General features: G+C 47.5%; 2 protein-coding genes across 18 annotated transcripts in view; one reads left to right on the forward strand and one right to left on the reverse strand.

The window, feature by feature from the left end:
* Window positions 1-13,643, reverse strand: part of LOC101137572 (E3 ubiquitin-protein ligase HERC2-like) — a 117,716-nt gene that overhangs the window by 59,506 nt on the left and 44,567 nt on the right. For 13 of the 17 annotated variants that reach the window (XR_010131823.1, XR_010131832.1, XR_010131834.1 and 10 more), the window contains 2 exons: window positions 10,780-10,914; window positions 2,960-3,030 (listed from right to left, as the gene is read on the reverse strand). The gene's annotated coding sequence lies outside the window, so the exon portion shown is untranslated. Of the gene's footprint in view, window positions 1-2,959; window positions 3,031-3,832; window positions 3,944-10,779; window positions 10,915-13,643 lie in introns of all 17 variants that reach the window. The other 4 variants (XR_008673215.2, XR_010131831.1, XR_010131833.1 and 1 more) reach the window with 2 other exon arrangements.
* Window positions 1,201-7,759, forward strand: LOC134757625 (golgin subfamily A member 6-like protein 7). Its single transcript, XM_063700849.1, has 9 exons — window positions 1,201-1,402; window positions 2,708-2,836; window positions 3,651-3,680; window positions 3,950-4,000; window positions 4,089-4,182; window positions 4,265-4,371; window positions 5,618-5,676; window positions 6,006-6,147; window positions 6,442-7,759. Exons 1-9 carry the CDS (start codon window positions 1,352-1,354, stop codon window positions 7,354-7,356), a joined length of 1,578 nt encoding a protein of 525 aa, XP_063556919.1. The 5' UTR covers window positions 1,201-1,351; the 3' UTR covers window positions 7,357-7,759.

The raw sequence follows: 13,643 nt of genomic DNA on the forward strand, positions 1-13,643 counted from the left end.
TTAAACACTCCCTCAGCTGAGAATAGTGACATAACTTATTTGCAGCCAAAAGATGAAAATTGCAGGCCAGGCGCGGTGGCTCATGCCTCTAATCCCAGCACTTTGGGAGGCAGAGGCGGGCGGATCACAAGGTCTGGAGTTCGAAATCAGCCTGGCCAACATGGTGAAATCTCATCTCTACTAAAAATACAAAAAGAAATGAGTCAGGCGTGGTGTCATGCGCCTGTATTCCTAGCTATTAGGGAGGCTGAGGCAGGAGAATCGCTTGAACCACGGAGGCGGACATTGTGACAGTGAGCCGAGATTGTGCCACTGCACTCCAGCCTGGCAACAGAGCAAGACTGCGTTTCAAAAAAAAAAAAAAGGATGAAAATTGAATTGCAGTATAATCTTACAACTTTTGAGAAATCTATGTTTTTCAGCTAAAAAGAGACAAACTCAGCCTTTTGACCTTTCTTCTTTCCCTCCTTGGAAGGCAATCCAAGGCCTGGAAAAACAGCAGCCACATTGTAACCACAAGAATAGAAACCAGGCTAAGGAAGTATCAGGAAACTGAAAAGAACCCTGGACTGCCTTCCTCTGCACATTTTAAGTGACAAAAATGAAATCTATATTTCTTTAAGTCACTGAATCAGATTTATTCTTTCTGTGGCTACATGTAGCCCTAAATGATATATTAAATACTAAAATAAATACTAAAATACACACTAAAATACTAAAATTTTGGTCTTGACTCCTGATCTCAGGTGATATGCCCATCTCAGCCTACCAATGTGCTGGGATTACAGGCATGAGCCACCACACCCACCTCAAAAGCTTTGTGTTTTTAAATATATTAGACATGTCTCTAGTTAAAAAAAAAAACAACTTAACAATCATGTAGAATAAGAGAAACTTTTTCCAAAAGAGAAATCACTGTGATTATCTTATTGGAATGTTGAATAATATAATCTGCTTTACTAATCATTACGCACGCTGTAAATTTTCCATTACAACAGGATTTGTACCTCAATTAAGGTGATAAAGTTTTAAAGTTTAGAAAGTGAAAGCCAGCCCCGCCCCTCTCCCAGAGTGGGCGGGGACAGCAGTTGCATAGGCGGCTTTCCTTGTGACATCACAGGACCTTCATGACACACAGCTGCCTGGCCCCGCCTCCTTTCCCTTTCATCTTTCTCACTGACCAATGGGCTTGGAGCATTAAGGCCACGCCCCTTTTCCACATTCTAGTGCAGCCCTGGTGACGCCTCCTGTTGCTCAGTCACATAGCTGTGTGGTACATGACTGGAGGCATATCACTGTCCTCGCCTGGATCACGCCAGTGTGACCCCAACCCCACCTCCCTCCCCACCCCATGATGTCCGAAAAAACCCAACAAAGAAAATTGGCTGGGACCAAGAGAAAGGTAAAACGCATCAGATTGCAGCACCCCAACCCCAACCCAGCCCCAGGTTCCCTCTGATGGCAGAACAGCTGCCAGAATCCATGTCACTCCAGAGGCACACGGGGCTGGGCCCCCCCAGTGCCTCTGGGCTCCCCCAACCAAAATCTTTTGTCAGCCCCAATCCCTCAGCAGTCCTGCCCCTGCCCTCACCGGTCACCCCAGGGTGACTTTCAGCCGGTGACTCATGGGGCTCCCTGCTTTGTACTCTGCCCTCACCTCCTATTGTCCAAAAACGGATCTCCCTGGGCCCTTCGGGCTCACGTTCCCAAGGAACCGGATGCCCCAGCACCTGCCCTCACCAGTCACCCCAGGGTGACTTTGGGCAGGTGACTCCTGGGGCTCCCCACTCCATACTCGGCCCTCACCTACTGCTGCCCCAAGCCTGACTTCCCTGGGCTCTTTGGGCTCACGTCTCCAAGTACCTGGGGTCCGACCCTGTGACCCCACGCCAATCTCAAACAGGCAACTTGGGCACAGCACTGATGGGATAATGGGTTTGGTTTGGTTTTCTCCCAGGCTTCTACTCTCCAGAGAGACTTTAACAGTTTTTTCTAAGTTCTTCACCTCATATTTGAATTTTCCATGGTTCTGGGACCAGAGTGACCATCACTCAGTGATCTTTGAAGTGAGATTTGCTCATCTTCTGTGCAAGAGATCTTGGGAAACTGGACTTGACAACTTGAATCTTCCTCGTCTCATCTCAACCTGGGGTACTTTGAGTGCCACAGGATATATATGGGGCATCTTTCTGAAGCATCAGTTTTCCTTGATTCTCGTGGGAGAGACAAAACATTAATGTTCTTAGGGATGATAGTCACATAGATTTCTAAGAGTATACAAGACTTCTCTCTGAAATGCAGCTTGGGTTGTCCTCTTTCTGTTTAATTCCCACATTTAACAGAAAGGCTGCCTTCTGCCCTGAGGATACATGACTCCAAGAGGATGTATGACTGTAAACCACACAGTGTACACCTTCCTGCCTACTTCTTACTTTTCTACCTCTGCCTCTGGTTTTGGTCTCTGGCAGCTGCTGATTTGTGGCAACACCCCAGAGTTCAGAGTCAGAAGACTGAGTTTCAGTTCCATTATTGCCTTTCTTTTAGCCATGGTATCAATCCCTCTCAGTCACTAAGTGATTGCGACAACACCTCGTACAGTCGTTGGTGGCATTAAATCAGATCGTCTATGAGAGTATTTTGTATAAACTGTAAAGTGACTGTAGGAGCTTGTAGTTCTCATGAGTATCACTGCTCCTCTTTTCCACAGTTCACAGACTATCATCAGTGGAACAGTGCTGGTGTTGGTACTGGAGCAACCGACACCAAAAAGAAGAAAATAAATAATGGCACTAACCCTGAGACAACCACTTCTGGGGGTTGCCATTCACCTGAGGATGTGAGTCTTGGCTGGCCGGTCTCCTGAGGACAAGGGGCACAAGGGGAGGTCGAGGGTAACTGTTAAGATTGTGGAAGGAAGAACTGCCGGGTACTGGTTAAGAATTCTGGGTCTGAATCCTACCTCTCTCTCCATCTGCGAGGGACACGGTTTAGGGAAAATTGCTTGAGTTCTTTGGACCTCTCTTTTCACATCTGTAAAATAGGGGTGGTAATGTTTTACTTATATGTGTAAAGCTTAAATCAGATTTGTTGTTGTTGTTTTTGTGTTAATCCCTAGTCCAGGGCCTGCTGTAAACTCCTCTCCTCTCTGGGCTTCCGTTTTCTGAGGAGGTAGAGTTAGAGTATCAGAGGTTTCTGTTTGCTCTGAGAGTCTGAGATTTAAAGATTCACTAGAATGGAAACCTTGGGGCCAAGGGCTCCTGTCTGCCTTTTCCGTCCTATATCCCAGCAGTGAAGAACCGTCCCCGGCCCCTATGTGCTTGCTCAATGCTTGTTGAATGAACACATCTTTCTACATCACAAGCTAGCAGAAGGGTGGGCTTTTCTCACACTCTTATGTCGGAAGGTTTATGTTACTGTCTTTTCCAGAGAATCTAGTTTCAGACTTTCAGTTCTGTGGCTGTGGGCAAAAACCAACAAAGACCCAAATCCTTTTTCTTTGGGCGTTAAGGAAAGTTGACCAGTTCGTGTTCCCATTGGGTCTAAGAACTTTGCCCTTAAAATCCATTCCTGACCCCTGCCTACCGCTTCCTGGCCTGGGGAATAGAGTCGAGGGGCCACCCTCAGTCACCTTCCTTTGACTCTCCCCACAGAAACAACAGAACCGAGCTCAGCTGAAAGAGGTAACATGGTTTCTTTCTTTGCTCACGACATGACCGCTGGGTTTGGGGGGCACTCAGATGTAGAGGCCCCAGTCTCGTCTCGCCTACTCCCAGCCTGGGGAGGAAGGCTCACCTCCCAGATTCCACCCCATCCCCACAGGGTCCCTGATAACCTGGTCCCATGGGTGGGCCTGTCCTGGGACAGTGGTGCCATTCTGGGGGTATGTCTCTTGCTGTGCCATCTCTGCCTCCCTCTAGTAAGAGCTCTGTCTTCCTCTTCTTTTCTATAGAAAAAGAAGACAAGCCACCAACATCGGCAAGCCCTAAGGAGGCAGCTAGAGGTGAGTGGAGGGTGTGAAGTTCCCTCCTGTCCTCTGGAGAAGGTTTCTTTGCTTCTCTTTCAGCACTTGCTTGTCTTGTCTCCCAAAGGCCCAGGATCATACCATACGAATCCTTAAGTGTCAGAAAACTGAATTGGAAACAGCGCTCCATTACAGCCAGGATGCTGCCAGGAAATTTGAAGGTGGGAATCTGGGCACCCCGTCATCCTTCAACCTGGCACTTTCACAGGCCTTTGGGCTTCAGCTCAACCTCTCTCATTCCAGAAGATTCCAAGGATCTGGCAGGCCGCCTGCATCATTCCTGGCACTTTGCAGGAGAGTTACAGCGGGCTCTTTCTGCTATGTCCGCAGAGCACAAGAGGGCGGACACGGTGAGTCCAACCACCTACCCGGTCCCCTGGGAGCCCAGCTTCACAGATGGAGGAATGAGCCTAAAGGTCCCTTCTGCAGGATGCAGTGTCCTGCCCAGAAGACAGCATAGGCCATTTCTTGCTGCTTTTGTGCGTGGTTGTTAAAGGCAGGTTGGGGCTGAGTCAGCTGCTGTGGGTGAGTTGCAGGGCGCTGTGGGGAGCGAGCACTGGACACAGAGCTCGGAGGCCAAGTGCCCACCCCACCCATACTTGGCTGTGGCCTTGGTGAAATCCTAGGCAGAGTTTAGGGTACTTGTACCATGAAGGTACAGAAGAGTATCTTTAGTATGTTACCATTTGTGTAGAGAGAGGGAACACATGTACGTGTGTGTGTGTGTGTGTGTACATACGTATTATGGTAATATACATAAAACATGTTTGTAAGGATTCATAAAAAACTCAGGAGAGAGGAACAGTGTTGGGGGAAGATATTTCCCTTCTGTACCTTCTGAGGTTTGGACTATGCCAATGTATCATTCTTTCAAAAATCAACAAAGGATTAATTTCCTCCTCCTTATCTGTGCCCCTACCCCCAACCAAAAGAATGGGTTTAGAGAATCAGATATACCTGGGTGTTGAAATCCCAGCTCTAAGTTATCTTAGGCAAGCACTTAACCTTTAATACCCCATGTTTTTCATCTACACAATAGAGGTGATAATGATAACTGTCTCCTGTGGAGGTTGTGAGGATTAAATGGGATTGTTAGCTTAGTGCCTGGTGAAGCACTCAAGAAAGGTTCCAACAGTGGTAGTAATAACAGTAATAGCAATAGCAAAATTATCTGATCTCTCTGGGCCCCTGTTAGCCAGCTATCAATTCAGTCTCTTTCCCTGTCCCTTCCACCCTTACTGAGTTCTCTGAAAAACAAGTGAGAGCCAGGTGCAGTGGCACATGCCTGTAATCCCAGCTACTTAGGAGGCTGAAGCAGAAGAATCGCTTGAAGCCGGGAGGCGGAGGTTGCGGTGGGGTGAGATCACGCCATTGCACTCCAGCCTGGGCAACAAGAGCAAAACTCCATCTCAAAAAAAAAAAAAGAAAAGAAAAGAAAAACAAATGACACCATGGGTTTGGAAATGCCTTGAGAACATGTCGGGTGTGATGGAGAGGAGCAAGTGTTACTGTGGAGTATCAGTGTAGCTGTCGTTACTGGTCGTCCAGCTGCTCCTCTGCCTGCTGTATCCTGACTTGACCTTTCTCTATTTGCAGTACATCAAGGAGTTAACAAAGGAGAGGGAAGCCCTGAGTCTGGAGCTGCACAGGAACATGTAGGATGGGGGAGGGGGGGATGGGAGGTCTGAGAGCCCTTAGCGTGGGTGGTGTGCTGGGAGGTGGTGGGTACAGGTGAGCATGCTAGGGGGTCATACAGGTTTACATGTGTGCGCAGGGAAGCTCCAGTGATGGCTGTGCCACTGACTCATGGGGTAGCCTCAGGCAACTCACGTCTTCTTTCTGGCCTGCCACCTGGGACTTTTAATTCCTGGGGTCTCTTCCAATGCCATGGTTCTGTGGTTGTGGGGCGAGGGTAGAGGGTCGATCACCAAAGCGGTCCTTTCTGTTCTTCGCTCATTCCTTTCTCTACTGCCTCTGGCCATAGCATAACCAATGAGGAGCTGAAGGAGAAAAATGCCGAACTACAAGAAAAACTTCGACTGGTAGAAACTGAAAAGTCTGAGATCCAGCTCCACATCAAGGAGCTAAAAAGGAAACTGGAGACGGACAAAATCCTGCTGCCACAGGTGAGCAGCGGCAGCCCCGGGGGTGTGGGAGCAGCATCCAGCTGGGACCATGGTCTAGGGATCATGCAGGGTATGGGGAGGCTCCAGCCAGGAGCTGGAAAATTTGGGTCCTTGTTCTGGTCCCACCATAGAATCCTCTAGAGTGTGCTAAAAATCTACAAATTGGGACCATGCCTGGGAAATCAGAACCTCAGGGTTAGGGCTTAAAATTTCTTTTTAAAGAATCATAGACGAAAACCGTTATTTTATAGATTACATTTATATACCTAGCTTATGACTCTATTTCCTTTTGAGGTTCAAACCAACACTTTGCAGGAGAAGATGTGGAGGCAGGAGGAGGAGCTACGGGATCAGGAGAAGCTACGGAAGCACGAGAAGAAGATGTGGAGACAGGAGCAGAGGCTGCGGAACCAGGAGAAGGAGCTGCGGGAGCAGGAGCAGTGGATGCAAAAGCAGGAGCAGCAGATGCGAAAGCAGGAGCAGCAGATGCGGAAGCAGGAGGAGCAGATGCGGAAACAGGAGGAGCAGATGCGGAAACTGGAGGAGCAGATGCGGAAGCAGGAGAAGCAGATGGGGGAGCAGGAGGAGCAGATGCGGAAACAGGAGGAGCAGATGCGGAAACTGGAGGAGCAGATGCGGAAGCAGGAGAAGCAGATGGGGGAGCAGGAGGAGCAGATGCGGAAACAGGAGGAGCAGATGCGGAAACTGGAGGAGCAGATGCGGAAGCGGGAGGAGCAGGTGCGGAAGCGGGAGGAGCAGGTGTGGAAGCGGGAGGAGCAGATGTGGGAGCAGGAGGAGCAGATGGGGGAGCAGGAGAAGAAGATGCGGAAGCAGGTCGAGAGGCTGCGATTCAAGGAGAGGCTGTGGGTTGAGTATGAGAAGATGCAGGAGGAGGAGGAGAAGGTCCGGGGGCAGGTGGAGAAGAAGGAGAGGATGGGAGAGCAGGAGGAGAAGATGCAGGAGGAGCGGTGCTCAGAGCCCTGCCTCCCTCCCTCCAAATATCCTCGTGATATGAGCCATGCTGACAGCCTGAAGCCTGCACGAGAGGCCGGGAAGGGCTATTCCCATGACAACCGCACTGCACAGAAGATCACGCAGCTGCCCCCTGGAATGAAGAACACCCAGGAGCGCCCAGGCTTAGGCAGCACCTCCTGCATCCCATTCTTCTACCGAGGAGACAAGAAAAAGATCAAGATCATCAATATCTAAAAAGAACGGTCAACAAGGCCTACAGAAGTGTAAGCCGCCATGTGACCTTGTGAATACAGTCTGAGAACAAACTCGAAAAAAAGAAAATTTATTTTAAATTGTGGCAAAATACTGGCCGGGCACGGCGGCCTGCACCTGTAATCACACCACTTTGGGAGGCCTAGGCGGGTGGATCACCAATCCTAGGTATGTGGGAGGCTGAGGTTGCAGTGAGCCGAGATCACACCACTGCACTCCAGTCTGGGTGACAGAGTGAAACTCCCATTTCAAAAAAAAAAAAAAAAAAAAAATTTCTACCTGAGGACTCTAATATCTATGTATGTTTCTATTGTTTTTTTTGTTTGTTTTCTCCTTTCATCTTGTCTTGTCTTATGGCATGCCTAGTAAAGTTTTATCTGCCTCCAGAGAGTACTGACTTTGACTTTATGGCACAGAATTGGCGTTCAAGCAGATCGCTTTCATCTAGTTTGGGACTAAGCTGGCTCAAAGCAGGTTTTAGTTTTTGTGACAGCTGGTCTATTTTTTATTCTTTTGGACTCTTAGGGGTGGCCCTTCCAGGATCCCCACCAAGGTCTCATCTCGTTACTGGGACCCAAATTCTCATTATGTCATTTCAGCCCTGTGAGAGTGCCAAACATTCAGCTAGGGTCTCCAGCCTCTTAACTATCACTTCATACTCAGTTTCTTAGCCTCTTAGCCCTCTACTGTTGACCGATCACCAAATGTGGGAAAAGCACTAAGGACTGTCAGGATCACCTCCTAGGCCTGGTCACTCAAGTCCTGGCTGAGGTCTCCAATTACCTTCCAACAATTGTTTTTGATGGCGGGGGGAAGGGGGGACACATTTTTGTCCAGTTTTTCTAACTGTTCCTGTGGGGAGGCTAATCTATAACAAGCTACTCTGCCTTTGATGAATGTTGAAAACCCTTTTTTTTTTTTTTTTTTTTGAGATGGAGTCTCACTCTGTTGCCCAGGCTCTAGTGCAGTGGTGCAATCTCTGCTCACTGTAACCTCCACCTCCTGGGTTCAAGCAATTCTCCTGCCTCAGCCTCCCAAGTAGCTGGGATTACACGCGTATGCCACCACCCCTGGCTAATTTTTATATTTTTAGTAGAGACGGGTTTTTACCATGTTGTCCAGGCTGGTCTCGAGCTCCTGACTCAGGTGATCTACCCGCCTCGGCCTCCCCAAGTGCTGGGATTACAGGCGTGTGCCACTGCATCCGGCCCATCTGTCTTTTTAAAAATGTTTCTAATTTGAGGTATAATTCATATTCCGTGAAATGCACAGATCTGGTTTACATTTTGATGACTTTTAACAAATGCATTACCCATGTAACCCACCTCCTTTGAAGATATGGAACATTTTATCATCCAGAAAGTTCTCCTGTGCTTTCATCCTGTCCGGCACTCCCCCAGCAGCTGATGAACGTGCTGAAGACATTGGTACAGGATTCTGGCCTCCCCAAAAGAGCTGCTCTGACAAGCCTGCTTGCCTTACCCAGCACTAAATCCCTGCCTGTTCTCTCAAAATTTCCATCTTTAAACTGCTTGTACCTATAACCCTCCCACATCAAATCCATAGATAAACCAGCCCACAGCCTAATATTTACTGTATACCCAAGCTTTCAGAAATACGACTCCCAGGAGTGGGGACTGGTGGCTGCATCCCCTCCTCCTCCTGGAACCCTCTACCAGCCTACAGAGCCCACAGAGTAGATCTCACCAGGCAGCCTGAGCCTGAAAGTGCCGTGGAGCCTCCTGCTGGTTCACCCTCACTATGGTGGCAGCTGCACGGGAGCACCTGGGCTCACTCATTAAGCAAGAAGACATTGGCTTGATACTGACACTCCAACCCCAGCCTGGGCAAGCCTGGCTGAAAGGCCCCTTCCTTCTGGTCAGACTGTGGGGAGACGCGGCGGAGCATACACACTCTACTGCCCTCCTCATGCTTCAGCTGTGCTTCCTTCTTAACAGAGGGAGCCGCTCATGGATTTGGCCAAAGCCTTCCCGAGGGCTGTAGGTTTGACAGGCTGGGTGTGTAGGGGCCACCGTGCTAGAGAGAGAGACTGGTGTGTCAGAAAGCAGCCACCTGGCCAGAGGGGGGTCAACCCCCTTGGTAATCTCCTTCCCCCAGCTGGACACAGAGCCCTGCACTCTCCACATGTGACTGCTCCCCTCAGAGCTGCCACCAGAAGACGGGTTCTAACCCTGTGGGTGGGGACATTGTGTTACTTTACAGTGGGCCATGGCTCCCTCTGACATCTCCAACTCAGAGGCAGTAGAGAGAAGATGAGAAATTCCCTGCACCTCTAGTCCTAGCTACTTGAGAGGCTGAGGCAAGAAGGTCACTTGAGCCCAGGAATTCAAGGCTGCAGTGAGCTATGATTACATCAACGCATTCCAGCCTGAGCGACAGAGTGAGACCCAATCTCAAAAACAACAATAATAAGTTAAACATAAATCTAACTACCACATTATTGGCCAGGTGCGGTGGCTCACACCTGTAATCCCAGCAATTTGGGAGGCTGAGGCGGGTGGATCACGAGGTCAGGAGATGGAGACCATCATGGCTAACACAGTGAAACCCAGTCTCTACTAAAAATACAAAAAAATTAGCCAGGCATGGGCGGGCACCTGTAGTCCCAGCTACTCAGGAAGCTGAGGCAGGAGAATTGCATGAACCCGAGAGGTGGAGCTTGCTGTGAGCTGAGATGGCGCCACTGCACTCCAGCCTGGGCGACAGAGCGAGATGCCATCTCAAAAAAAATAAACATGTAAGCATTCCACATTATTGACCAATTCCACTCCTACGTATAGACACAAAGAATTAAAAGCAGACACTCAAGACACTCGTAAACCAATGTTCATAGCAGCATTACTCACAACAGTCAAGAGATGAAAGCAACCTGATTGCCCACTGATGAAGGGATAACATGTGGCTTACATATATAATGGAATAGCATTGAGCCTTTAAAAGAAAATTTTGACACATGCGGATGAACCCCAAACACCTAAGAAGTTCAATAAACCAGTCAAAAAAGGACAAATACTGTATGATTCCCCTTATAGGAGACACCTTGAGTAGTCAAATTCTGAGACAAAAGTAGAATGGTGGTTGCTTGGGGACAGAAGGAGTTAGTGTTTCATGGATACGGAGTTTCAGTTGGAGAAAGGGCAAAAGTTGTAGAGATGGATGGTGGTGATGGCTGGGCAATAATGTGAATATACTTAATGCCAATGAACTGTACACATAAAGATGATTAAAATGGCAAGTTTTACGGTATGTATATTTTACAATATTTAAATTTTTTTAATTACATTTTTTTTAATTGTTACCATAAAATACGAATAATCCATCCAAGTTATTTAGAAAAGGAGCGTCAGATCAAGCTTTCCAAAGTGCCAAAACTCAGAAGATTACCTGGTTGCTTGACCCACACCCAGGTCTCCAGAATTGACTTGGCCCTATATACAGGTGCAGGAGTTTCGTCTTCATCTTTTTTCTCTTTGTCATTCAGATCTTCTTTCTTTGTTCCACTTGGTTCGACACTATCATCTGCAGAATTAAAAAATTTTTTAATCTGTAACCGCTTTTCAGAATGCCATACCATTAGTCTCTGCAAATGTCCCTCCCCGAAAAGTTACAACACACATCATTAACTGAATGGCATGCGGTGTCCCCCACCCCAGGGCTGTGAGCATGTGTGACTAATAAACTGCTATTTCATCTGTCCAGTGTCAGTGTCCTATGTTCAGCCATCCCATATCCCTAGGGCAGGAATCTTCTAGGGTTATAAACAGAACTTTAATCAACCTCTCCTTGGTTATTTTACTGGTTCCATGATACAGCTTTTTCTGTGCAAAAGATCTGAACAGAAACTTCACAGAGGATACAAGAGTGGCAAAGAAGAACATGATATTCAGCATTCTTAGCCATTATGGAAGTGCAAATTAAAACCACAATGAGATCCCACTAGACTTGTTAGAATGGCTCAACTAAAAAACACTGATAACGCCAAGTGCTAACAAAGGCACAGAGCAACAGAAACGTGACAGATTGCCAGTGGGAATGCAAACTAAAACAGCCACTTCGGAAAACAGTTCAGCACATGACCCAACTTTCACACTACTAGGTCTTTATCCTAGGGAAATGGAAACTATATTCACATAAAATCTGTATAGAAATGCTCACAGCAGGATTACAATTGGGAAAGAAAAATGGAAACAACCACAAGGTCCTACAATGGCAGAATGGATAAACACCATGTGGTACATCCAAATGATGAAATACTAATCAGCAATAAGAACAACTATTAATACACAGAACAGCAGATAAATCTCAAACATATAACTGGGAGTAAATGAAGATGGTTTCAAAACGTTACTTAAAATATGGTTCCACTCACATGACATTCTCAAAAAGAATACTCTATACTGATAGAGAACAGATCCGTGGTTGCCAGGGTATGAGACCAGGGAACACGTGATAAAAAGGAGCAGCACAAGGGAGCTTTTGGGGTGAAGAAAATTCTCCATCCTGATGATGATGGGGGTTACATGAATCTATAGAGGTCAAAATTTACTGAACTACATACCACAATAAAATAAATTTCATATAAGTTTTTTAATAAAAATATGTTGGCTGGGTAGGTGCAGTGGCTCACACCTGTAATCCCAGCACTTTGGGAGGCCGAGGCAGGTGGATCACAAGGTCAGGAGTTCGACACCAGCCTGGCCAACATGGTGAAACCCTGTCTCTACTAAAAATACAAAAATTACCCAGGCTTGGTGGCACGTGCCTATAATCCCAGCTACTTGGGAGGCTGAGGCAGGAGAATGGCTTGAACCTGGAAGGCGGAGGTTGCAGTGAGCCGAGATCACACGATCACACCATTGCACTCCAGCCTGGACCACCGAGTGAGACTTCATCTCAGGAAAAATAAAAAAAAAAAGAAGGAAAATATCTAGGTCCAGGGAGGACAGCTGGAATACAGTCTGGTGGAATCATGTCAGAGCAGGGAGCTGGGTCTGGAGGGCTGGAGTAGGGTGCGGCCCCACTCTAGGAAGGAACTAGGAAAGGCATCCTGGGTGAAGCAAGAGCAGAGTCCCGTTCTGCAACAGGTGAGCATTTATCCTGATCTGAGAAACTACATGCAAATTTAATACGTCTCACTTAGCCTCTTATTTTCCTTAACAACATGGAAAATGAGAGGACAAACAATTCAGAAGGTTAAGACATGAAATACATTTAATTCAGAAATCATACACAGAAAGGTAGGAAATGAATGGGGGAAAAAAGCAGCTAATGGAAAGTGAAAATGGGCCAGATGCGGTGGCTCACGCCTGTAATCCCACCACGTTGGGAGGCCGAGGTGGGCGGATCACTTGAGGTCAGGAGTTTGAGACCGGCCTGGCCAACATGGTGAAACCCGATCTCTACTAAAAATATCAAAATTGGCCCGGCATGGTGGCAGCCACCTGTAATCCCAGCAGCTCGAGAGGCTGAGGCAGGAGAATTGCTTGAACCTGGGAGGCAGAGGTTGCAGTGAGCTGGAATCTCGCCACTGGACTCCAGCCTGTACAAAGGACTCTGTCTCAAAAAAAAAAAAAAAGGTGAAAATAACCTAACATGTACTATGCAAAGCATCTGGCCTAACAACAATATATTACCCTTTTAAATCTTTACAAACAACCTTGAAGGAGGCAGGCTTTGTTGTCTCCAGTTTACCAAGGTAGATAGACATCTTGGGTCACAGAATACACAGCAGAACCCAGCCAGGAACACAGCTCAGGTGAGAACACAGGTGCTGGCTCTAAATGCCAGACTCTGCCCTACGTGTGTGTATGTGTGTGTGTGTTTGGGGTCACTAACCACAGCCCAGGGGCCAAACCCAGCCCACAGCCTCTTTGTGTATAGTCTGAACACAGAGAAAGTATTTTATTTTTGTTGTTCTTTTGAGACAGAGTCTTGGCTCATCACAACCTCTGCCTCCCAGGGTCAAGCGATTCTCCCAGGTTCAAGTGATTCTCCTGCCTCAGCCTCCGAGGAGCTGGGATTACAGGCGTGCATCATCATGCCCGGCTAATTTTTTGTTTTTAGTAGAGATGGGGTTTCACCATGTTGGCCAGGCTGGTCTCGAACTCCTGACCTCAGGTGATCCGCCTGCCTCAGCCTCTAAAAGTGCTGGGATTACAGGTGTGAGCCACCACGCCCGGCCACTGTATTTTATATTTTTTAATAACTGAAAAACAATCAAAAGAAAAACAGTATTTTGTGACTTGCAA

Source organism: Gorilla gorilla, chromosome 19 (genome assembly GCF_029281585.2).
Source record: "Gorilla gorilla gorilla isolate KB3781 chromosome 19, NHGRI_mGorGor1-v2.1_pri, whole genome shotgun sequence".
NCBI lineage: Eukaryota > Metazoa > Chordata > Mammalia > Primates > Hominidae > Gorilla > Gorilla gorilla.

What these genes read in the sequence shown, in the direction of transcription:
- LOC134757625 (XM_063700849.1), top strand. Translation starts at nt 1,352, where the DNA reads ATGATGTCCGAAAAAACCCAACAAAGAAAATTGGCTGGGACCAAGAGA. An exon ending in TGCTGCCAGGAAATTTGAAG is followed by an intron (nt 4,183 to 4,264) that starts GTGGGAATCTGG and finishes CTCTCATTCCAG; the next exon opens with AAGATTCCAAGGATCTGGCA. An exon ending in CTGGAGCTGCACAGGAACAT is followed by an intron (nt 5,677 to 6,005) that starts GTAGGATGGGGG and finishes CTCTGGCCATAG; the next exon opens with CATAACCAATGAGGAGCTGA.